This window comes from Ranitomeya imitator, chromosome 2 (assembly GCF_032444005.1).
Source record: "Ranitomeya imitator isolate aRanImi1 chromosome 2, aRanImi1.pri, whole genome shotgun sequence".
Taxonomy (NCBI): domain Eukaryota; kingdom Metazoa; phylum Chordata; class Amphibia; order Anura; family Dendrobatidae; genus Ranitomeya; species Ranitomeya imitator.
The window spans coordinates 651639848-651666238 of record NC_091283.1 but is presented as its reverse complement, the minus strand read 5'-3'; the positions used below and the strand labels follow the sequence as shown (position 1 = coordinate 651666238).

The 26391-nt window shown below is 42.4% G+C and overlaps 1 protein-coding gene across 6 annotated transcripts; it reads left to right on the top strand.

Annotated features, from left to right (window-relative positions):
• Positions 1-472: 472 nt before the first annotated feature.
• Positions 473-26391, top strand: LOC138667077 (zinc finger protein 501-like). 6 transcript variants are annotated; one of them, XM_069755355.1, is made up of 9 exons: positions 473-524; positions 17914-18037; positions 18425-18610; positions 18697-18809; positions 18916-18992; positions 19098-19206; positions 21496-21590; positions 21739-21847; positions 23421-26391. In XM_069755355.1, the coding sequence occupies exons 4-9, from the start codon at positions 18725-18727 to the stop codon at positions 24428-24430; spliced, it is 1485 nt and encodes a 494-aa protein (XP_069611456.1). In that variant the 5' UTR covers positions 473-524; positions 17914-18037; positions 18425-18610; positions 18697-18724; the 3' UTR covers positions 24431-26391. The 6 variants fall into 6 exon arrangements, with proteins under 6 accessions (XP_069611456.1, XP_069611454.1, XP_069611452.1 ...); XM_069755353.1 differs by having other exon boundaries at positions 498-524; positions 18686-18809; XM_069755351.1 differs by having other exon boundaries at positions 498-524; positions 18686-18809; positions 23418-26391.

The window sequence follows — 26391 nt, the reverse complement described above, 5'->3', positions numbered from 1 at the left end:
TCTTTTTTTAACGTCGACAAGTGTACTGCCGTGCTTAAAATGTTGCGCTGACATAATTTGCACCAAATTTATCATTGGGGCGACATTTGATAAATATGGAATGGTGGAGCTGAAGAGCACAAATGCCGCCATTTTTGATAAACGTGAACCACTGTGGTCTTATATTACATCACAATGTTAGCGTGTTTTACAATAAAATCAGCGGTGTTGTATTTATTTCTATGTAGCTATACAGTGGGCCCGAAGAATGATTTTCTCTGGTGGGCCCAAGGTGCCCCAGTCCAACACTGGCTCTACTGCAGAGTGCTAAGCAAATATGACCATCTCTGCTATTATCTGGGTAAGTTCCATATAAAGTGAGAAGCTAGGAACTAGTGTGTCAGTAGTATACTACCTTCACCACTAGGGGGCCCTCCACACAAGCTATTTCCTGTCTTAGCCTTATCCAGGGCTTCATTCCTCCTGTGTGACTGATCACATGACTGTGACATCATCAAAGGTCCTTCAGCCGGAGGGATCAGAAGGTGCAGACAAGTTAGTGATGTGGGGACGTGTTCTGCTCGTTGTCACATATGTAGGGAGGATAGGCGGCGTACCTGGTGCTCCTATAGCTATACGTGTGCCTCTAGGAGCCGTGTATGGAGTCATGTGTCATCTATATGCTTATATATAGGCAGGCATACGTCTATACATACACATTTATCCTTTTGTTTGGAAAGGCGAAATGTGTGTGTGTGTGTATATATATGTGTGATCTTATATTCAGTATATGTGTGTTATACATGTTTGTGATATATATATATATATATATATATATATATATATATATATATATATATATATGTGTGTTTTATATATATAATGTGTTATATGTGTCTGTGATATGTGTGTTTGTGATGTGTGTATATATATGTGTGTTGGTGATATATTTATGTGTGTGTTATGTACACAAACATTCATAAGGTGCATCTATGGCTTTTCAGATAATGCTGGCATTGCTTTACTTGTTCATTACATTATTCTATGTCATGAGTGTTATATGTTTGTGTAATATACAGTGTAGCAGTTCTTGTACTATGAGGCCAGGTCACACTATCAGTATTTGGTCAGTATTTTACATCAGTATTTGTAAGCCAAAACCAGGAGTGACGTTTCCTCGACCGCTGGGGACATCTGGTGGCAAGATGTCCTGACTGCTGGCAAACATGACAAACCTGGAGTGCACGAGCAGTCCGGGACTTAGATCCCGCTCGTGACACTACCATAGGCTTATGGGACTCAGGGGCCTGGACTGGAGATTCCAGAGGTTTGGCGAAGGTAGGAGCCAGCCGAAACCTCTGCCTACATTGGGCTCGCTCCAACCTCCCCTCGTGAAAACGGAGGTCAATACGAGTGGACACTGCTATTAACTCTTCCAGTGTGGCTGGAATCTCCCTAGTGGCCAGAGCATCCTTCACGTGGTCAGCCAGCCCCCTCCAAAATATCGGAATAAGGGCTTTATCCGACTGCTCCAGCTCAGATGCTAGTGTGCAAAAGTGGATGGCAAAATGGCTGACCAAGGACGAGCCCTGAGTTAATGCCAACAGTTGGAGCGCTGTATCATGGGTGACACGAGGTCCTAAAAAGACCTGTTTCAGAGTGCTCAGAAACAACGGAGCATTCTGCACCACATGATCGCCACGCTCCCACAGCGGCGTAGCCCACTCCAACACCCTGTCCGACAGGAGAGACACAATAAATCCCACCTTAGCCCGCTCTGTGGGGAAACGTGCGGCCAGAAGCTCGAGGTGAATAGAGCACTGACTCACGAATCCCCTACAAGATTTACTATCACCAGAAAATTTTTCTGGCAGTGGGAGGCGAGATAGAGTCAGAACAGGGGTGGCAGTGGACAAGGTTGCTGCAGCCACGGTAGCAGCCTGAACAGCAACTGCGGTTACATCCACAGCTGAGGTTTTGCGCTCAAGAGCCGCCAACCTACCCTCCAGCTGTTGGATTTACTGCAAAGATTGCTGTTTGTCATTACTAGCCAGACCCTGGCGCTAGTATAATGTTAGGGCTAGCGGAACGCACCAAATAATTAAATAGATATATTAAGGTGCGTTCACCGCCCGGGGTCCACCGTGCAGAGATGGAACCTGCTGCTAAGTAATGACGGACTATATGACGGTACAATGAGGATACACACATGGGTTAACTTCACCCTGTATGAAGAAAGCGATCCCTGTTAAGTCACAGGGTCGCGGTACCGCACAGAGAGCGCAAGCAAGGAACCACAGAACTCTATCCCAGGACACAGGATTAGAGTTAGTGTAGACCTCTTGCGATCGACACCACAATTGGGGTATCAGAGGTAACTAGTATGCACAGAAGTGCATGCTGTGCCACACTAGCGGACGCCACTAACCACCCAGACTTGGGTAAGGTAAGCGCTCTAATAGCGCACGGCGCTGCACTGGCGGTCACAGCAGTCAGATGCTGTTTCGTGTGTTAAAGCTTTGAGTTCAGCCGGGCGCTAGATTGCAGCCATACACCTTACACGAACAGTCATACACAAGGGATGGGTTTTTTCAGGAACGACTTGCACTCATCAACACACACACGATAACAATTGTATACTAGCGCATGGCCGTGCGGCCATGCAAACCTTTTATAGCTGCAGCAAGTACAAGACCTTTCCGAGAAGGACCAATGGGAGTCTGCCACAAAAGAAGAACACCTTTAGGACCTTCCTAGAGGACCAATGGGATTAGCTGCAGTATCTAAGCATGTGACCCCTGACCTCCAATGGGAGGTCATCCCGTGGGCATGCTCAGAAAGGGAAAATCTGGACTTAGTCCCAGAAAGACCTGCTTGCTACTGAACATTGCAGGCTACAAGAACAGAGCCTGGAAGGGCAGTAGTAACCAGTCGTCCAGTATTAGCCTGAGCTAGACGCTGGGACCGACGTCTCCGCTGAGCAGACTCCACTGCGGCTGGAGAAGAATGGGAGACCGCAGCAGAGATGGTTCGAGATTCCCCCTGTGCAGAGGCGGGAACTCGACACCTAACAACAGGGGTAACAAAATACACAGGGGAGTGAAGGATGGGTTTAAACCAAACCAGGGGAAGAAAGGGAATTATCACACACTTAAAAACTAGCAACAGTCACAGATAAATCCACTGAATGCCTTCTATAATAACCAACAACAGCCTCCAGCCATGCTGCATAAGTTAACTCTGACAATGAGTGCTAGCCAGGACCCATATAGGAGATGGGAGTGGCTAAAAGAGCACAGCTGAGAGCCTTAAAGGGAACCTGTCACCCCGTTTTTTCAGATTGAGATATAAATACTGTTAAATAGGGCCTGCGGTGTGCGTTACAATAGTGTATGTAGTGTACCCTGATTCCCCACCTATGCTGCGAAATACATTACCAAAGTCGCCGTTTTCGCCTGTCAATCAGGCTGGTCTGGTCAGGTGGGCGTGGTGACATCGCTCTTTTCTTCCCCAGCTTTCCGTTGGTGGCGTAGTGGTGTGCGCATGTCGCAGTGACGAATCCACTGCGCGCACGTGAAGAAGCAGCGCGCGATCTGCGCTATTACCCCCTGTCATCGGTGGGGGCGGCCATCTTCCTGGGGCCGCGCGTGCGCAGATGGAGTGCTCTGCTGCACGGGGCTTCAGGAAAATGGCCGCGGGATGCCGCGCGTGCGCAAAAGAGATCGCGGCGGCCATTTTCCCAAAGCCGAGATGCAAACTCACCGCCGTAGCCCACCTCAAAGCGGGCCTTCTAACGTCGGACGTACTATCCCATCCGATGTCAGAAAGGGGTTAAAATAATAACACTGGTCCAAGAGTAATATTTACATGAATGCTGCAATGTAAGAGAGAATATCTCTATAATAACGTGATAACCACCACCACAGAGTAAAAATGTATAGTTTATTGATAAGTATTAAAATGGAATATCAAATAATATTACAAATCAAATTCAAAGAAATACGTAACAGACAAGCGGACATAATATAGGTAAGGGTATCAAATAATAGACATAAGGCTCTGTGTTCATAATGCACATTAAATTAATGCCAAAAATTGACTAATAAATAATACCAAAAGGCGTGTTCTCAGTGCCTCTATATATTGTAATGGATGAATACGAATGACAGTACACTGATGTGCGTTTCTCAAGGGGTGCATTCATTGGCATGGTCATTGGGTGTATATACTCCACACATTAAATTGGTGATGGTGTTCTTACTATTATTCCCATTAAAGTATAGCCATTTTGTTATTTCTTTGAATTTTTTTTTTAATTGTATGATATACCATTTTAATACTTCACAGTAAACTATACAGTCATGGCCAAAAGTATTGACACCCCTGCAATTCTGTCAGATAATACTCAGTTTCTTCCTGCAAATGATTGCAAACACAAATTATTGGTATTATTATCTTCATTTAATTTGTCTTAAATGAAAAAAAAACACAAAAAGAATTGTCCTAAAGCCAAATTGGATATAATTCCACACCAAACATAAAAAAGGGGGTGGACAAAAGTATTGGCACCCTTCGAAAAATCATGTGATGCTTCTCTAATTTGTGTAATTAACAGCACCTGTAACTTACCTGTGGCACCTAACAGGTGTTGGCAATAACTAAATCACACTTGCAGCCAGTTGACATGGATTAAAGTTGACTCAACCTCTGTCCTGTGTCCTTGTGTGTACCACATTGAGCATGGAGAAAAGAAAGAAGACCAAAGAACTGTCTGAGGACTTGAGAAACCAAATTGTGAGGACGCATGAGCAATCTCAAGGCTACAGGTCCATCTCCAAAGACCTGAATGTTCCTTTGTCTACCGTGCGCAGTGTCATCAAGAAGTTTACAGCCCATGTCACTGTGGCTAACCTCCCTAGATGTGGACGGAAAAGAAAAGTTGACAAGAGATTTCAACGCAAGATTGTGCGGATATTGGATAAAGAACCTCGACTAACATCTAAACAAGTTCAAGCTGCCCTGCAGTCCGAGGGTACAACAGTGTCAACCCGTACTATCCGTCGGCGTCTGAATGAAAAGGGACTGTATGGTAGGAGACCCAGGAAGACTCCACTTCTTACCCCAAGACATAAAAAAGCCAGGCTGGAGTTTGACAAAACTTACCTGAAAAAGCCTAAAACGTTTTGGAAGAATGTTCTCTGGTCAGATAAGACAAAAGTAGAGCTTTTTGGGCAAAGGCATCAACATAGAGTTTACGGGAGAAAAAAAGAGGCATTCAAAGAAATATTCATATTCATATTCCAAGAACTGCAACCTCCCTGGAATGCCCAGAAGTTCAAGGTGGCTGAAACCGAACCACCACTGAACAAGACTCAGAAATACAAGGTGCCCAGTGCTCAGAGACATGGCCAAGATAAGGAAGGCTGAAACCAAACCACCACTAAGCAAAACACAGAAGTACAAGATGATCACTGCTCAGAGACATGGCCAAGGTAAGGGAGTCTGAAACCCAACCACCACTGAACAAGACACAGAGGTTGAAATGTCAAGAATGAGCCAAAAAAAATCTGATGATAGATTTTTCACTGGTTTTATGGATTGATGAGATGAGAGTGAGTTTTGATGGACCAGATTAGTAACAGGCTCTGACCTCCACTTCAACTCACACTCCTGCAAGATGGAGGTGGGGTCCTGCTGTGGACTCGTGTTATTAAAGATGAGCGTGTTGATATTTTCGAATTAAAGATGGACTTAAAATAAACTCCAAACCCTACTTTTAATTTTTAGAAATCTCATTTTTCAAGCCGTGGTACAGGAAAATGTCTGCATCTTTCAAGAAAACCATGATTTTTTTTATGTAGGACAATGCTCCATCAAAAGCATCAAAGCCTCAACTGCTTGGCTACCAGTGAAGACCTTAAAGATAAAAGAATAAAAACACGGCACCTTCCTTACCTGACCTAAACCCTATTAACCCTGCTGTTCTGTTGGTCAAAAATGACCGACTTTGAACTTCAATATTCTTTAAAATATTCAAGATGCGGCTCTGAAACCCGTGGCCGACCGACCCATCCTCATTTAAGTCAATCAACCACAAGTTTCAGAACCGCATCTTGAACACCCCAAAAAATACCAAAGTTCAAAATAGGTCTCCCCAGACCGAACAGAACAGCAGGGTTAAGAACTTGTAGTCAATTCTAAGTAGGAGATTTACAGTGATGGAAAACCGGACACCTCTGCGAACAGTGTCTGGGAAGCTTTAGTTGGTGCAGCCCATAAGGTTGATCATCAACAGATGAACATGACAGACTCCATAGATGGAAGGCTTATGATGGTATTGAAAAGAAGGTTGGCTGTAATTAACTTTATTCGTCCTGGCATAATTCGGTTTCAGTCATGGGGGCAGCATCGGCGCTGGTACCGTCTTCGCACTAAGAATACAGAGAAGGGGCTGTAACTGCACCTTCTGCCCTGACTGACCAGCGGGCCCAATGCAGAGGAAGTGTCAGTGTGGGCCGAGGGTACGGATACAGCCCCCTCTCTGTATTCTCAGTGTGATGACAGAATCAGTGCAGGTGCTGCCCCGTGACTGAAACCAAATGCTGCCGGGGAGAATAAAGTTTGTTTTCTCCCAGCAGCAGTCAACTATTTGCAGGCGCCGGGCAGGTTAGTAACGCTATTAACCTGAAAATGGACCCCATATCTGCAGGTGAATAGCATTTTTTCTGGTGACAGGCTCCCTTTACCCTGCAGATTAACCCGTTATCTGCAGCTTACTAGCGTTTTTTGGGAGAGCGTTTTTATACCCCTGGCATGTTTTAGACCAGAAGTCTCAAACTGCATTACTTGATGGCCGCAAACCATACGTGTTTTCAAGATTTCCTTAGCATTGCACATTGTAGTCATTATGTGCGTAGGTGGTGATTAAATTATCACCTGTGCAGTACAAGGAAATCCTGAAAACATGACCTGTTTGCAGCCCTTGAGGAATGCAGTTTGAGACCTCTGTTTTAGGCCAATGCGAGTCTTGTAGCTCATGGGACATTACTATGTAGGTCTAATCAGCCTTGAGTTACCTTTTGGCCCTGACTGACATGAGATAATTGATATGGATATGCTGTATTGTATCATATATAACCCCTGTATCATATATAACCCCTGTCAAAAATTATGTAATCACCGGCCTTGGAGGATCAGTTGATTAATTAATCAGTTGATTAATTTTGTAGAAAAAAAGCAGATCACAGACATAGCACAAAACTAAAGTCATGTCAAGGCTCCAACCTGCAAAGCTGATCTGGCAACAGCAATCAGAGAAAGTTGGAGCCAGACTGATGAAGAGTCCTGTTTGACACTCATTAAGTCCATGCCTCAGAGACTGCAAGCTGTTATAAAAGCCAGAGGTGGTGCAACAAAATACTAGTGATGTTTAGGAGTGTTTTTTTGTATGTTTGTTTCTCATGATTACATAATTTTTTCCTCCGAATTGAGTAACTCCATAATTTTTCCCTATGCTTAGTTAAAAAAAGTAACCATTACTGACTACCACATTTTTTGTTCTTGATTTCTTTTAGTGTTTCTTAAAGCCAGAAAGTTGCCATTTGAAATGACTTTAGTTTTGTGCCATGTTTGTGATCTGCTTTTTTTTCTACAAAATTAAACAACTGAATGAACATCCTCCAAGGCCAGTGATTCCATAATTTTTGCCAGGGGTTGTAGTATCATGCTAGAAAAAAGCCAAGTCATCTCTTTAGCATCTTGTGGCATGTAGTAGTATACAGACACATGGAGAGGCAATGCAGGTCCATGGACATTTCTCTGGCTTCCTGAATTATCTCACTGTTCTAGTAACATATGAACATTGCTTAGTGACTAAGAGTGACATGAGTGTCATCTGATTGATTATGAGGTCACACCTGTCACCATCCTTCACCTGTTTAAGACATTGTGCTTTTCTACAGTGATAATATTTTTATTGTGAGTGTTGTAAGGATACATGCACTATAATGTACTGTAAAAGGAAAGCAGCTTGGTACTACAGCTGTCTCCAAGTACATGCACATCAAGTTCTGTGTAGCAACATGCATTAAAGGTGTGGGGCAATGCATTAAAGGGGTGGGCCAAAAGCGGTGGGCCTATCTTTATGGTGAATCTGTCACCACATTTGACCTATCAAAACTATTACTATGTGCATACAGGTTTTAGAATACTGATAACAGTCCTCCCTCATATCAGATGTCTTGTTGCTGAGAAATCATCTTTTAACACTTTATAGAAATGACCTCTTCCAGGTTTTGGGGCGGTTGGTGCCTGGAGATTACTCTGCTCCCAGAGCTTATTTTACATGAATGGGGAGTTACCAGTGAGACAAGTAACTAACACAGAACAGGACTGAACTTTGTCGTCTTACAAACACATTTTTTGCAGCGCTCTCAGCTCTGCTGTATTGCAACAATATTATAACCCTGTCTGCCTGTGAGCTGGAAGCTGAAGCTGTGAGGAGGTAACAGATGTGTTAGATTTAATCACACACAGGTCTGCAGTGAGATCAGGAGAATGGAGAGCGGCCATCACACATTACACTGGTAACCATTACACATCACACTAGTTACTCACCCTTATATTTATCCCTTTAGTGACCACCAATGTCTTTTTACTGACCTACAATATATCCCCATTCAAGTGACAATCCACCAACTGTCAGCAGTACACTATAGCTGACAACTTGCTGCATAATCCACTGACTGTGGTTGTTTAAAACCTTAAATGCTGCTGTCAATAGTGACTACGGCATCTAGATGGTTAACAGTGTGAGGGCTTTCTCATTAACCCCATCGGCACCCTAAGATCTTGATTGTGTGGTCCTGATATTAGCCATAGCAGTTCATGGCCAAATAATGGCCTTAGAGTCTGCCGGCTATAAGCGGCCTGTTCAAAAGTTATCAAAATTTAGATGGTAAAAATAAACTTTTTCATTCCTGTCATGCCACTTTGCATTAATTCCTGAAAGACACCTAAAGAGTTAATAAACTACCCGAAAGCAATTTTGAATATGTTGAGGGGTGTGGTTTTTAACATGGAATCACTTTTGAGGGTTTCCAATATATAGAACCCACAAAGTCACTTCAAAATTGAACAGGTCTCCAAAAAATACGTTTTGTAAATTTCCTTAAAAAAAATCAAAAATTACTGCTACTTTTTTAAACCTAAAATTCTAACAAAATAAAACATTTTACGAATGGTGCTGACATAAAGCAGACATGAGGGAAATGTCATTTATTAATGTTTTTGTGTGGTGTGACTATCTGGATTAAAGGGATAATCATTCAAAGAATAATACAATATAAAACAATCTAAAAATCAATAGGATAAATTGAAGCATTCCAGAGTTATTACTACATAAAGTGACACGTCAGATTTATAAAAAATTTGGCCTGGTCACTAAGGGGTTAAAATAAGCTCTGGAGGCAGAGATATCTTCCAGGCAGCATCCTCCCCAGAGCCTGGAAAAGGTCACTTATATAAAGTGATAAAAGATGATTTCATTAAAAAAAACAAGGCATCTGATATGAGACACACATGGAGGACTGTTTTCAGCAGTTTATAACCTGTATGTCCATATTAATAGTTTAGATACGTCAAATGTAGTGACAAATTCCCTTTAAGCCCGAACCACTTTTGTATTTACAGGCGCTTCTCATAACATTAGAATATCGTCAAAAAGTTAATTTATTTCAGTTCTTCAATACAAAAAGTGAAACTCATATATTATATGGAGTCATTACAAACAGAGTGATCTATTTCAAGTGTTTATTTCTGTTAATGTTGATGATTATGGCTTACAGCCAATAAAAACCCAAAAGTCATTATCTCAGTATATTAGAATACTTTATAACACCAGCTTGAAAAATTATTTTAAAATCTGAAATGTTGGCCTACTGAAATGTAAGTTCAGTAATGCACTCAATGCTTGGTCAGGGCTCCATTTTACATCAATTACTGTCTCAATGCGGTGTGGCATTGAGGGGATCAGCCTGTGGCACTTCTGAGGTGTTATGGAAGCCCAGGTTGCTTTGATAACAGCCTTCAGCCTGTCTGCATTGTTGGGTCTGGTGTATCTCATCTTCATCTTGACAACACCCAGTAGATTATAGGACTAAGGTCAAGCGAGTTTGCTGGCCAATCAAGCACAGTGATACTGTTGTTTATAAACCAGGTATTGGTACTTTTGGCAGTGTGGACAGGTGCCAAGTCCTCCTGGAGAATGAAATTTCCATCTCCAAAAAGCTTGTCGACAGAGGGAAGCATGAAGTGCTCTAAAAATTTTCTGGTAGATGGCTGTGCTGACTTTGGTCTTGATAAAACAAAGTGGACCTAAACCAGCAGATGACATGGCTCACCAAACCATTACTAATTGTGGAAACTTCACACTAGATCTCAAGCAGCTTGGATTGTGTGCCTCTCCACTCTTCCTCCAGACTCTGGGACTTTGATTTCTAAATGAAATGCAAAATTTACTTCAATCTGAAAACAACACCTTGGACCAATGAGCAAAAGTCCAGTTCTTTTTCCCCTTGGCACAGGTAAGACACTTCTGGCGTTGTCTATTGGTCATGACTTGCCTAACACAAGGAATGTGACACCTGTAGCCCATGTCCTGGATACGTCTGTGTGTGGTGGCTCTTGAAGCAATGATTCCAGCAGCAGTCCACTCCTTGTGAATCTCCCCCAAATTTTTGAATGGCCTTTTCTTAACAATCCTTTCAAGGCTGCGGTTATCACGGTTGATTGTGCACCTTTTTCTACCACACTTTTTCTTTTCACTCAACTTTCCATTAATATGCTTGGATACAGCACTCTGTAAACAGCCAGCTTCTTTATCAATGATGTTTTGTGGGATAAGGTACCGTCACACTAAACGATATCGCTAGCGATCCGTGACGTTGCAGCGTCCTGGCTAGCGATATCGTTCAGTTTGACGCACAGCAGCGATCAGAATCCTGCTGAGATGTCGTTGGTCGCTGCAGAAAGTCCAGCACTTTATTTCGTCGCTGGACTTCTGTTGTGAGTTCTGTTGTCGGGCTCCCTCCTGTGGTCATGAATGGTACTTCGGCTGGTTCTGTCCATGGACTTTCTCTGGTGGCTGTGGGTGTTTCTGAGTTTCCTTCCACAGGTGACGAGGTTAATTCGTTAGCTGGCTGCTCTATTTAACTCCACTTAGATCTTTGCTCCATGCCACCTGTCAATGTTCCAGTATTGGTCTAGTTCACTCCTGGATCGTTCTTGTGACCTGTCTTCCCAGCAGAAGCTAAGTGACTGCTTGTTTTTCTCTGGTTTGCTATTTTTCTGTCCAGCTTGCTATTTTGATTGTTCTTGCTTGCTGGAAGCTCTGGGACGCAGAGGGAGCGCCTCCGCACCGTGAGTCGGTGCGGAGGGTCTTTTTGCGCCCTCTGCGTGGTCTTTTTGTAGGTTTTTGTGCTGACCGCAAAGCTACCTTTCCTATCCTCAGTCTGTTCAGTAAGTCGGGCCTCACTTTGCTTAATCTATTTCATCTCTGTGTTTGTATTTTCATCTTTACTCACAGTCATTATATGTGGGGGGCTGCCTTCTCCTTTGGGAAATTTCTCTAAGGCAAGGTAGGCTTTATTTTTCTATCGTTAGGGCTAGCTAGTTCCTTAGGCTGTGCCGAGTTGCATAGGGAGCGTTAGGAGCAATCCACGGCTATTTCTAGTGTGGTTGATAGGATTAGGGATTGCGGTCAGCAGAGTTCCCACGTCCCAGAGCTCGTCCTATATTATCAGTAACTATCAGGTCATTCCGTGTGCTCTTATCCACCAGGTCCATTATTGTCCTGACCACCAGGTCATAACAGTACAGGTGGCCCAAAGTACTAATGCATCTCAATAGAGGGATAAGAGAAGTTCTGAGACCATTTTTTTTTTCTTTGCAGTGTGTTTTGTCTCTCTTTTCCCCTTTACATCTGGGTGGTTCAGAACACAGGTGTAGACATGGACATTCAAGGTCTGTCCTCTTTGATGGATAATCTCACTATGTGTACAAAACATTCAAGATTTTGTGGTTCAGAATCCGATGTCAGAGCCTAGGATTCCAATTCCTGATTTGTTTTTTGGTGATAGATCTAAGTTCTTGAATTTCAAAAATAATTGTAAATTGTTTCTTGCCTTGAAACCTCGCTCCTCAGGTGACCCTGTTCAACAAGTAAAGATCATTATTTCTTTGTTACGCGGTGACCCTCAAGACTGGACATTTTCCCTTGCGCCAGGACATCCGGCATTGCGTGATGTTGATGCGTTTTTTCTGGCGCTTGGATTGCTTTATGACGAACCTAATTCAGTGGATCAGGCAGAGAAAATCTTGCTGGCTCTGTGTCAGGGTCAGGATGAGGTAGAGATATATTGTCAGAAGTTTAAAAAGTGGTCTGTGCTCACTCAGTGGAATGAATGTGCCCTGGCAGCAATCTTCAGAAAGGGTCTCTCTGAAGCCCTTAAGGATGTCATGGTGGGATTTCCCATGCCTGCTGGTCTGAATGAGTCTATGTCTTTGGCCATTCAGATCGATCGACGCTTGCGTGAGCGTAAAGCTGTGCACCATTTGGCGGTACTATCTGAGCATGGACCTGAGCCTATGCAATGTGATAGGACTTTGACCAGAGCTGAACGGCAAGAACACAGACGTCGGAATGGGCTATGTTTTTACTGTGGTGATTCCACTCATGCTATCTCCGATTGTCCTAAGCGCACTAAGCGGTTCGCTAGGTCTGACACCATTGGTACGGTACAGTCTAAATTTCTATTGTCCGTTACTCTGATTTGTTCTTTGTCATCCTATTCTGTTATGGCATTTGTGGATTCAGGCGCTGCCCTGAATTTGATGGACTTGGAGTATGCTAGGCGCTGTGGTTTTTTCTTGGAGCCCTTGCAGTATCCTATTCCATTGAGAGGAATTGATGCTACGCCTTTGGCCAAGAATAAGCCTCAGTACTGGACCCAATTGACCATGTGCATGACTCCTGCACATCAGGAGGATATCCGCTTTCTGGTGTTACATAATCTGCATGATGTGGTCGTTTTGGGGTTGCCATGGCTACAGGTTCATAATCCAGTATTGGACTGGAAATCTATGTCTGTGTCCAGCTGGGGTTGCCAGGGGGTACATGGTGATGTTCCATTTTTGTCTATTTCGTCTTCCACTCCTTCTGAAGTTCCAGAGTTTTTGTCGGATTATCGGGATGTATTTGATGAGCCCAAAGCCAGTGCCCTACCTCCTCATAGGGATTGCGATTGTGCAATTAATTTGAATCCTGGTAGTAAGTTTCCTAAGGGCCGATTGTTCAATTTATCTGTGCCAGAACACGCCGCTATGCGGAGTTATATAAAGGAATCCTTGGAGAAAGGCCATATTCGCCCGTCGTCATCACCGTTAGGAGAAGGGTTCTTTTTTGTGGCCAAGAAGGATGGTTCTTTGAGACCTTGTATTGATTACCGCCTTCTTAATAAAATTACAGTCAAATTTCAGTATCCTTTGCCGTTGCTGTCTGATTTGTTTGCTCGTATTAAAGGGGCTAGTTGGTTCACCAAGATAGATCTTCGAGGGGTGTATAATCTTGTGCGTATTAAACAAGGTGATGAATGGAAAACAGCATTTAATACGCCCGAGGGCCATTTTGAGTACCTGGTTATGCCATTCGGGCTTTCCAATGCTCCATCAGTATTTCAGTCCTTTATGCATGACATCTTCCGAGAGTACCTGGATAAATTCCTGATTGTGTATTTGGATGATATTTTGGTCTTTTCGGATGATTGGGAGTCTCATGTGAAGCAGGTCAGAATGGTGTTCCAGGTCCTTCGTGCAAATTCCTTGTTTGTGAAGGGGTCAAAGTGTCTCTTTGGAGTTCAGAAGGTTTCATTTTTGGGGTTCATTTTTTCCCCTTCTACTATCGAGATGGACCCTGTTAAAGTCCAAGCCATTTACGATTGGACTCAGCCGACATCTGTGAAGAGCCTGCAAAAGTTCCTGGGCTTTGCTAATTTTTATCGGCGCTTCATCGCTAATTTTTCTAGTGTTGCTAAACCGTTGACTGATTTGATCAAGAAGGGTGCTGATGTGGTCAATTGGTCTTCTGCAGCTGTAGAGGCTTTTCAGGAGTTGAAGCATCGTTTTTCTTCTGCCCCTGTGTTGTGCCAGCCAGATGTTTCGCTCCCGTTTCAGGTTGAAGTTGATGCTTCTGAGATTGGAGCAGGGGCTGTTTTATCGCAAAGAAGTTCTGATGGCTCGGTGATGAAGCCATGTGCTTTCTTTTCTAGAAAGTTTTCGCCTGCTGAGCGCAATTATGATGTTGGTAATCGAGAGTTGTTGGCCATGAAGTGGGCATTCGAGGAGTGGCGTCATTGGCTTGAAGGAGCCAAGCATCGCGTGGTGGTCTTGACAGATCACAAGAATTTGACTTATCTTGAGTCTGCCAAACGGTTGAATCCGAGACAGGCTCGATGGTCGTTATTTTTCTCCCGTTTTGATTTTGTGGCTTCGTACCTTCCGGGCTCTAAGAATGTGAAGGCTGATGCCCTGTCAAGGAGTTTTGTGCCTGACTCTCCGGGTGTTCCTGAGCCGGCGGGTATTCTCAAAGAAGGGGTAATTTTGTCTGCCATCTCCCCTGATTTGCGGCGGGTGCTGCAAAAATTTCAGGCTGATAGACCTGACCGTTGCCCAGCAGAGAAACTGTTTGTCCCTGATAGATGGACTAGTAGAGTTATCTCTGAGATTCATTGTTCAGTGTTGGCTGGGCATCCTGGAATCTTTGGTACCAGAGATTTGGTGGCTAGATCCTTTTGGTGGCCGTCTTTGTCGCGGGATGTGCGTTCTTTTGTGCAGTCCTGTGGGACTTGTGCTCGGGCTAAGCCCTGCTGTTCTCGTGCCAGTGGGTTGCTTTTGCCCTTGCCGGTCCCGAAGAGGCCCTGGACGCATATTTCTATGGATTTTATTTCGGATCTCCCCGTCTCTCAAAAGATGTCGGTCATTTGGGTGGTTTGTGATCGCTTTTCTAAGATGGTCCATTTGGTACCTTTGTCTAAATTGCCTTCCTCCTCTGATTTGGTGCCATTATTTTTCTAGCATGTGGTTCGTTTACATGGTATCCCGGAGAACATCGTTTCTGACAGAGGTTCCCAGTTTGTTTCGAGGTTTTGGCGATCTTTTTGTGCTAGGATCGGCATTGATTTGTCTTTTTCCTCGGCTTTCCATCCTCAGACAAATGGCCAAACCGAACGAACTAATCAGACTTTGGAAACATATCTGAGATGCTTTGTTTCTGCTGATCAGGATGATTGGGTGTCCTTTTTGCCATTGGCTGAGTTCGCCCTTAATAATCGGGCCAGCTCGGCTACTTTGGTTTCGCCGTTTTTCTGCAATTCTGGTTTCCATCCGCGTTTCTCTTCAGGGCAGGTTGAGTCTTCGGACTGTCCTGGTGTAGATACTGTGGTGGATAGGTTGCAGCAGATTTGGACTCATGTGGTGGACAATTTGACATTGTCCCAGGAGAAGGCTCAACATTTCGCTAACCGCCGGCGTTGTGTGGGTCACCGACTTCGTGTTGGGGATTTGGTTTGGTTGTCGTCTCGTTATGTTCCTATGAAGGTTTCCTCTCCTAAGTTTAAGCCTCGTTTCATTGGTCCGTATAAGATTTCTGAGGTTATCAATCCTGTGTCATTTCGTTTGGCCCTTCCTGCTTCTTTTGCCATCCATAATGTGTTCCATAGGTCGTTGTTGCGGAGATACGTGGCGCCTGTGGTTCCATCCGTTGATCCTCCTGCCCCGGTGTTGGTTGAGGGGGAGTTGGAGTATGTGGTGGAGAAGATTTTGGATTCTCGTATTTCGAGACGGAAACTCCAATACCTGGTCAAGTGGAAGGGTTATGGTCAGGAAGATAATTCCTGGGTTTTTGCCTCTGATGTTCATGCTGCCGATCTGGTTCGTGCCTTTCATTTGGCTCGTCCTGGTCGGCCTGGGGGCTCTGGTGAGGGTTCGGTGACCCCTCCTCAAGGGGGGGGGGTACTGTTGTGAGTTCTGTTGTCGGGCTCCCTCCTGTGGTCATGAATGGTACTTCGGCTGGTTCTGTGCATGGACTTTCTCTGGTGGCTGTGGGTGTTTCTGAGTTTCCTTCCACAGGTGACGAGGTTAATTCGTTAGCTGGCTGCTCTATTTAACTCCACTTAGATCTTTGCTCCATGCCACCTGTCAATGTTCCAGTATTGGTCTAGTTCACTCCTGGATCATTCTTGTGACCTGTCTTCTCAGCAGAAGCTAAGTGACTGCTTGTTTTTCTCTGGTTTGCTATTTTTCTGTCCAGCTTGCTATTTTGATTGTTCTTGCTTGCTGGAAGCTCTGGGACGCAGAGGGAGCGCCTCCGCACCGTGAGTCGGTGCGGAGGGTCTTTTTGCGCCCTCTGCGTGGTCTTTTTGTAGGTTTTTGTGCTGACCGCAAAGCTACCTTTCCTATCCTCAGTCTGTTCAGTAAGTCGGGCCTCACTTTGCTTAATCTATTTCATCTCTGTGTTTGTATTTTCATCTTTACTCACAGTCATTATATGTGGGGGGCTGCCTTCTCCTTTGGGGAATTTCTGAGGCAAGGTAGGCTTTATTTTTCTATCTTTAGGGCTAGCTAGTTCCTTAGGCTGTGCCGAGTTGCATAGGGAGCGTTAGGAGCAATCCACGGCTATTTCTAGTGTGGTTGATAGGATTAGGGATTGCGGTCAGCAGAGTTCCCACGTCCCAGAGCTCGTCCTATATTATCAGTAACTATCAGATCATACCGTGTGCTCTTATCCACCAGGTCCATTATTGTCCTGGCCACCAGGTCATAACAGACTTCCTGCTGACATCGCTGAATCGGCGTGTGTGACGCCGATTCAGCGATGTCTTCGCTGGTAACCAGGGTAAACATCGGGTTACTAAGCGCAGGGACGCGCTTAGTAACCCGATGTTTACCCTGGTTACCAGCGTAAAAGTAAAAAAAAAAAAAACACTACATACTTACCCTCCGCTGTCTGTCCCTCGGCGCTCTGCTTCTCTGCCCTGTGTAAGCACAGCGGCCGGAAAGCAGAGCGGTGACGTCACCGCTGTGCTTACACAGGGCAGAGAAGCAGAGCGCCGAGGGACAGACAGCGGAAGGTAAGTATGTAGTGTTTGTTTTTTTTTTACTTTTACGCTGGTAACCAGGGTAAACATCGGGTTACTAACCGCGGCCCTGCGCTTAGTAACCCGATGTTTACCCTGGTTACCGGCATAGTTGGTCGCTGGAGAGCTGTCTGTGTGACAGCTCTTTAGCGACCAAACAGCGACGCTGCAGCGATCCGGATCGTTGTCGGTATCGCTGCAGCGTCACTTAGTGTGACTGTACCTTTACCCTCCTTGTGACATCTGTCAAGTCAGCAGTCTTCCCCATGATTGTGGAGCCTACTGAGACAGACTAAGGGACCTTTTTAAATGCTTAGGGAGCCTTTGCAGGTATTTTTAGTTAATTATTCTGATTGACTGAGATAATGACTTTTGGGTTTTCATTGGCTGTAAGCCATAATTATGAACATTAACAGAAATAAACACTTGAAATACATCACTCTGTAATATAGGAGTTTCACTTTTTGTATTGAAGAACTGAAATACATTTTTGATGATATTCTAATTTAGTGAGAAGCACTTGTAGCTTTATTATTAAATTCACTTCTCCCTGCCCTGCTATTTCCTATATGTGTTTTTTTTAACTTTACTTTGACATTTAGTAAGTGTAGGGAATTTAATTATGTAAGTATATATAAGGGTTTAAATACAGGTATTTATAAAGGGTATTGTAGGTATCGGATCACCCTTTAAATATGTGACATCCTGTAAAAACTTTTTTTTTTCATTCACTGTTTACACGTAGGATCCTCCACGAGATAATGGTCCCTTTCCCGACTGACCCAACATCTGTGGACAAGGAAAGAAATATGATGTCTGAAAAGATATTAAAACTTACACTCGAAATCATCCATTTGGTTTCTGGCGAGGTAAAGAATTTTGGAAATTGTCATAAGACATCACTCATATCTGTACTGATGCTGTTTTCTATGCTAATAATATTAATGACCTGTACTATTCATTTAAATGAGAGCTGATGAGCCATACTTTGAAGTCACCACTAAATAGTGTGCAGAGCTGAAGTGTTCTGCTCTGTACACTGTTTAGATCTGCCAGATCTGCTGATCAATGGGGATGACAGATGATAGACCCCCCAATTAGTAAAACAGTGAACAATCCCTGGGACATGGCCAAAGAGGTGGGGGATTCTATGAATTGTCAGTGCATCACGATTACCTCTGTTACTAGTACCAATAGGTGGCTGAGGCATTCTGAATTTGTGCATTGTGGTGATGGTGCATTTCTCAATTACACAGGATTACACAATAGTGAGGAAGATTTCTGATGAATATTTGGCAACCAAAAATCAGCCTACTGAAACAAAATGTTGTAGCAGGAGTCCTATTCCTGTGCCTACACCCCGCTCCGTAATATTTGAGCGAAACAATGAGGCGAAGATCCTTGAACTCAGCAACAAAATCATTGAGCTGCTGACTGGAGAGGTGAGGGGCTCTGGGACATCATGCAGTAACATAAGCTCTAGTGTTTTTGGATGATGATGGATCATTATGTGTCAGGTTCCTATAAGGTGTCAGGATGTCACCGTCTATTTCTCTATGGAGGAGTGGGACTACATAGAAGGACACAAGGATCAGTACGAGGACATCATGGTTGACAATCATCACCCCCTCTCTTCAACATGTAAGAGGAGACTTTTGGTTACACGGGAGAGAGAAGATAGTGAAGTAGTCATCAACACATGTGAACAATGTTTTCAATAACGGTATGTCATGTCTTTTTGCTACAGATGAAACAAGTAAGGGAAATGCACCACAGAGATGTCTCAGTCCGTTCTATCCACAGGATTTTCCAGAAAATCAACAGGTACATAGAGCCTGGATCCCACCAAATGCTATATATGCTTTTGTTAATTATTTTATTGGTTCAACTGTCTTCTGAATTGTGCGTTTGTTTTACCTTTTTAATCAGTGTAACTATCTGACTAATGCTAAAACCGAATCAATGGTAGAAGATGAAGGGCATGTATGGGGTGATCAGCTTTGTAAGGAGGAGGAAGATGCTGTAGATATCATTCCCGGTGAGTACTTGACAGCTGTTAGCGTGCGAGCCACTGTAAGGGGTTTCGTCTTTTTTTCATAATACCATATCTGTTTTTTCAACCAACCTTGTACACACCTTGCACCCAGGTTGCAAGCAAGTTTTTTCTATCTCTTTTTTTATTTAAATATTGATCCAAAATGTGAATCATTTTAACCCCTTACGGACTTGCCTATTCTGTGCTGTTAAGGAAAAGTAATTTTTTTTCTATTTTATCATTATCGCATTCCAGAAACCTTAGTATTGTAATTTTTTGATTGATACAGCTATATGTGGGCTTGTTTGTTTGAGACATGTTATTGATTTCCAAGTGATGAAAAATGGAACCGACACTTTCAAAACATCTTGATTTATTCAGTATAAAAAATGAGTGCCACACGCAGAAATCCTCGCCGTTACACGGCTTGTCATGCTGTCAGTGAGGTTATTAATGGTTGTCTGAGGAATGTACTGCCATGCTGAATGCACTTAGGCAAATCATCAAAATCCACTGCTGACAGCTCCTGTGCAGTTACCGAACAATGACGTGCCAGATGTGCTTGATAGGAGACAAGTACAGAGACGCTGCAGGCCATAGCAGAATTTTTAGTACACACATGCTACTTACAGCACTGTAGTACGAGCAACATGCGGCCTTGTGATGCCCTATTGAAAAATGGATACTAGGACACTTTGCAGAGCAACATAATATATGTTTCACCTTATTTTCTGTAATTGACAGTTCTGCACATGCTTAATATTTCATGTATGAAAAAATGTCAACAATGTGTGTCTTGTTTATAAATGTTGTTTGTTTGCTCATTAAGGCTATGTGCCCACGTTCAGGATTTTTAGCGTTTTTGTAACGTTTTTGCATCGGCTTTCCGCTGCGGAAACGATTAAAAACCGCTTACATTAAGTATCCCATTATTTTAATGTATTCCGCAATTTTTGTGCCCCTGCTGCGTTTTTTTCCACAGCGGAAAAGCATTGCGGAGAAAATCGCAGCATGTTCATTAATTTAGCGGAAAATTGGCGGTTTTGCTGTTATAGAATTGTATGTGGACCATTGTAAAAAAAAACGCTAAAAATCCATGACAAATACGTGATAAAAACGGAAAAAAACGCAAGCGGATTTCCTGCGAAGGGAGTCCGGATTTTATCAGGAAAATTCTGCATATTATCCGGAACATGGGCACATAGCCTAAAAGACACAAATAAAAACTTGAACAAATGTATTCTTTTCACCCACAAAACCATCCTCAGTATTGTACCTCCCTAAATCTCTTCACTCATTTTTGTCTTCCACTTTGCTTACGTACAGTGAAGTTGTGCCCGCTTATTGCACAAAACAGTGAGGCTACTTTCACACATCAGGATTTTTGATTCAGGCTAAATCCGGCTAATGTTTAAAAAAACGGATCCGACGTAAATTGCAAAAAAACAGATGCGCCGGATCAGTTTTTTTTTAGCTGGATCCGGTCGTCTTTACCATGCATGGATTTTTTTTTGTGACTTCCTGATTCCGGGGGGAGGGGGGAGAGAGAGAGCTATCCTGGATCCTGTCTGATATATCCTGGACCTCTATATGCCTCCCTCCCCCACCCCCATATTTTTACCATATGCTTTGGCAATGCTAACGTGTACTTAGTCCTGCCAATAAAGCTCATTTGAATTGAATTGAGAGAGAGAGAGACCCCAGAACGGACGCCGGATTACTATTTCACACCTCCGTTTCATATTTTTTGCCGATTCCGTCAGTGTGCGGTTTTTTCCGCCGGACAAAAAAAACCTTGCAGTGGACGTTTTCTCCGTCCGCTGGAAATGACTATTTGAACGGATCCGGCAAAAAAACGGATGAAACGTCTGGCCATCAGGCACAATCTGGCGCTAAGCGCTAATACAACTCTATGTGAAATAAACGGATTTGGCGTAAAAAAAAACAAAACAGATCCGTTTTTTTCAAAAGTTGACGGATTTTGCCTGAAACAAAAAGCCTGATGTGTGAAAGTAGCCTAAGGTGAAAGAATAACCTCACATAATTTAATTTTATTTTCTTTTACTACACACACACACATCCAACCTACCACAATATACAGTTTCTTACTATGTAATGTCCGATTCAACTATACATGCATCCTCATGTTTGGTAAATGCGTAGGTGTTTTATGAATATTATTACTATCATTAGGGGTAGTCTACTTATTTATAATATATTCATTGGCATCTCCATAAATGTCTGACTTGTATCTGTGAATATTCCATTACCATGTAGGTGCTTTTCTTACAGATGTATCCCGTAAGAGGAACATGCCAGAAGGCAGCTCCAGTCTTCTTTATTCAAAACATTCTTCAGAAGAGATTAATAACGTGTGGGAGAATCAGGTATATCATCTGTGGAGTTTTTGTAAGAAACTCTAGTCTTTTAATATATTGCATTATTTAAACTAAGATGATAAGAGATCCATAAGCATTTTTCTGGCATGTCATATTTTCCTATCATGCTAGTCGTTTGTTTTACATTTTGAATCAGTGTAACGGCCTGCCTAACAGCAAAGATGATGCAGATGTAGAAGAACAAATGTATGTGTGGGATCATCAGTCTTGTACAACGGATGAAGTTCCTACATATGTTTGCCCAAGTAAGTAGCAACCATTAAACTATATGCAAATATTGTGTTTTTAGTAAAAGGAGGTCATAGGTTTACATTAGTGTTGGATTTATGTTAAATTAAGAAACAATCATACAAACAAATTGTTATTTAAGTTGTTGATTATAGTTGGGTTACTTTTTGAGTTGAGGATGGTGATGGAGAGGCTGGTTTGCTTGATTAATGAGAAAGTAGTTTTCTGTTAAGAGCTTGTGCTACATGGTACACTTTCTATAGATAATGTCCTAAAGATGGTTTCAGGTACAGTAAACTGTCCAGGTTCTAAAAGGAAAGGAGAAAGAACTTGACAAAGCTTCTGTAGTAAAAAATGAAAAAGTCTTATCATATTACCAGAGGATAAAGGTACGGTTAAAGGGGAGCATACTTTGGAGAGATATCTACTCAGTGAAGCAGAACCCCAAAGAGGAGGCCCATGAACCGTTGTCCACCAAATTCTTATTTGGTGGACAGCTATCACACTTGATTCCTCCATACTTGTCAACCTCCTGGGCTGAGCTTTCATGTATCCTGAATGGGGAGAAATGCTGTGTCAAACATGTCTGACAGCAGCCTATCATCCCTGAAACTTGAAGGATTGGCCTTTAACATTTCACACAGAAACAATGGATGGTTGGCCAGTTCTGATGACTTTCAAGTAATGTGTATAGTATCCATTAGGGTTAAGGCAATAGATGATGTCTAAGGGTAAATGTCATAGATTCACTTGAGTTTGTTCTTAGTTTGGTCATTACATTTGGAAGGCAAATTTGTAGGGTGAGTGATCATATGCTTGCAAGCTAAGCTGTTGTGCTCCTTTTTCAAATACTATACTTCTTGTTTTCTGGCCACCTACTACCTGACGTAAGAATAGAGATAATCTTTACAAGCTTGTATGGACACATTAGAAAAAATGTACCGTATTTTCCGGCGTATAAGACGACTTTTTAACCCTTAAAAATTGTCCCAAAAGTCAGGGGTCGTCTTATACGCCGGGTACGGGTGCACGGAGCAATCCTGGATGGCTCCCAGGGTCTGAAGGAGAGGAGACTCTCCTTCAGGCCCTGGGATCCATATTCATGTAAAAAATAAAGAATAAAAATAAAAAATATGGATATACTCACCCCTTCGACGGACCCTGGCTCTCAGTGGTGCAAGCATCTGCCTCCGTTCCTAAGAATGCAGTGAGTGAAGGACCTTCGATGACGTCGCAGTCACGTGAGCGGTCTCCTCTCCTCCAGACCCTGCGAACCACACGCTGTATAAGATGACTGGGCGTATAAGATGACCCCCATCTTATACGGCGGGTATATCCCAAATTCCATATTTTATATGGAAAAGTTGGGGGTCGTCTTATACGCCCAGTCGTCTTATACACCAGAAAATACGGTAATCTATATTGACGACTCATAAAGTTGTAGTATACAAACTCCTAATTCTCTTAGAATTTTGCCCATACTGCATTCTTTCTATCAGGGTCACAGTGATGAAGCCCAATTAAGCATTTTAAAAAATCTACTGCATTGTACAGTCTTAGAATATAATAAATCTTTATTTTTCTTAGCAGATGATTACAACTGCACCTGGGAGAGTCACCTTCTTATATCTCCCGATGGTAAAGTAGAAAAAAAACATATTACACAAGGCTCTTGTGTAGATCACTTTGTTTCCAATATGCCCCCAGTCCTCTACAGCAAAGACCTATCAGTTGAGCAATACAATCCAGAGTTTCCTTCTCCTGAGTTATTTCAGATTTCAAAGCCAAGTACAGACCATCAAGAGAGTAAAATATTCCCATGTTCTGAATGTGGGAAACAATTTAAAAAGAATTCTAATCTATCCATGCACAAGAGGATTCACAGTGATGAAAGGCCATTTTCATGCTCTGCTTGTGGGAAATGTTTCACCCAGAAGTCAGATCTTGTTACACACCAGAGAATTCACACTGGGGAGAAGCCATTCTCATGTCTGGAATGTCAAAAATGTTTTACCCAGAAATCGGCTCTACTTGAACACCAACGAATTCATACAGGGGAGAAACCATATTCATGCACTGAATGTGGAAAATGTTTTACCCAGAAATCGGTTCTTGTTAAACATCAAAGAACTCATACTGGAGAGAAGCCGTTTTTATGTTTTATTTGTGGGAAGAGTTTTACCCAGAAGTCAATCCTTGTTCAGCATCAGAGAACTCACACAGGAGATAAGCCATTTTCATGCTCAGAGTGTGGGAAATGTTTTAACAATAAGTCAGGTCTTAATACCCATAAGAGAACACACACAGGAGAGAAACCGTTTCCATGTTCTGAATGTGGGAAAAGTTTCAAAAAGAAATCTAACCTTAATAAACATGAGAGAATTCACAGAGATGAGAAGCCATTTTCATGCTCACATTGTGGGAAATGTTTCATAGAGAAATCACAACTTAATAAACACTTAAGAATTCATACGGGTGAGAAACCATTTTCTTGTTCAGAATGTGGGAAAAGTTTTAGACAGAAATCCCATCTTATAAATCATTACAGGGTTCATATCTCTCTCAAAAATGCAACTTTTGCACAAATAGTTACAGAATAAAAAACAAACATTATTCTAATTCATTTAGTTAGTTTTGTTTGTTTTCCTGAATGTGTGGGTCTTAATGGAAAAAATGTCACCTCCAGAAATGCTATTTACTGGCAGATATACTGGGAATCTGCAGGTAAATAGAATTTAAATTACATGTGACTGTGGCTGCCAAGAGAAAATAAAGTTTTATTCTCCCTGCAGCTTCTAGCTTCCACTCATAGGGGCAGAGCATGGAGTGGTTATAGTCACTTCTCACTATAGAGTACTTTGATACAAAAACCAAAAGAGATGAACTGGAATATAAATTGGTGTGTAGGCACATGTTCACACTGGCCACTAAACAGACAAAATTCAAGATAAAAATATGGTTAACATAATTTTGATTAAAAAACAAACAAACCATAAAAGCCATCCCACCACGTCATAGTGACCTTATTTGGGACGGTCCTAACCTCCAGTATTAAAACCTTACGATTTGTCAAGTGATGTACATGTGAATGAAGGCTGAGAAGGACTGAGACCTGGCTAACGGACACCCAGCGTTTTTTTTTAGCTGGACATTACACTCGCGTAGTTTCGAGTGGCTGGGTGTCCATCAGCCGGGTGTCAGTCCTTTTTACGTTTTTTGATCAACATTATGTTAGCTAAGCACCCTATATTATTTTCATGCACTATTGCTATTTTATTATTTACTGCATGGTATTTTCTTATGTCTTTTATCTTCGGTTTTTTCTTTGACAGCCTGCTCTGCACACATACTGCACACATACCCTGCAGAGTTGGCTCTCAATGGTGTCTGGGAGTGATTACAGAGCTCTCACTATATAGTGAGCGGTGATTATAACATCTCCCTGTATTGTCCCAGTGACTGGAAGTCAGCTGCTGCAGGGAGAATATAACTATATTGTTTCCTTTTAGCCTTTGCTCCTGTGAGCTTGCCAGACATGACTTAAACACAATTTCACCCAGCTCTGCCAAAATGGGGAAAGCTGGGGTGGAACAGGCTTGTTGCTGGGGGACATGATGCCACAGCTTGTGTAATTCACGACAAGCTGTGGCGTTCCTTATGCCAAAAATCTTACTCTAGTCCCTGACTAATTAAAAGGTGTGCACCTCTTAATGGATTAGAAGCCTTGTTCTTCAACACAACCCCTCATCAAGACTGACTTGAATATCGCCGGTCTTGATGAATCGGGGCCATAGAGTTTCATTGTTGGATGCACAGGTTACACACTATCTATTGGTATCCAGTGTTGTGCAGGTTTATATCTGAAAAATTAAGTAATCAAAGGGGTTTGTTTATTTTTCTATTTTTTGAAGATGAGTAAAGTGTTCGTATTCAAAATCCAGGCCTGAAAGGCCCTTAAGGTCTATTTTTTTGTCTTCCCAATATTTAGAAGCCATACATTCTTTTCACTGATGGGTCTGTATGAGGCATTGCTTTATGTGGGAGTAATTCTATTATTTTGGGAGATAAATATATTACTGTGCAATGTATATATATTTTTTGTGGTGTAAATATAGAAAATCCTTTATTTATTTTTTACTGTGCGTATTTAATGGTTAATAATCTGCTGAGCTAAATTTTAGATGTGTGGATACCTAATATGTAAAGTGTTTTTGTTTTATGTAATTCGTTGTCTAATAAAATATATTTTCTATAAAAAAAAAATTATAATGTCATTTTTTGGGACATAACGACTGTTTGGATTTTGTTACATTTCTCGCTATGTTTGACCTTATATTTGATCATATGACCACTGGGCCCAATAGAACCATGAGCTACTGACAAGATATGACTCTAAGGCTATGTTCACACGTTGAGTAAATGGATGCAGAAATTTCTTCACCATTTCTGCATCTCTTGGCAGGAAAAACACAGCTGCAAAAACGCGCGTTTTTGATGTGATTTTGCCCTGCATTTTTTAACTGAGTGAAATCAATAGTGAAAAACACAGGCAAAAATACTC

Excerpts from the sequence above, each read along its gene's own strand:
- LOC138667077 (XM_069755351.1), top strand. The coding sequence starts at position 17,930 with ATGGTCCCTTTCCCGACTGACCCAACATCTGTGGACAAGGAAAGAAAT. Across the intron at positions 19,207-21,495 it reads TGCTGTAGATATCATTCCCG|ATGTATCCCGTAAGAGGAAC; the intron begins GTGAGTACTTGA and ends CTTTTCTTACAG. Across the intron at positions 21,591-21,738 it reads ATAACGTGTGGGAGAATCAG|TGTAACGGCCTGCCTAACAG; the intron begins GTATATCATCTG and ends ATTTTGAATCAG.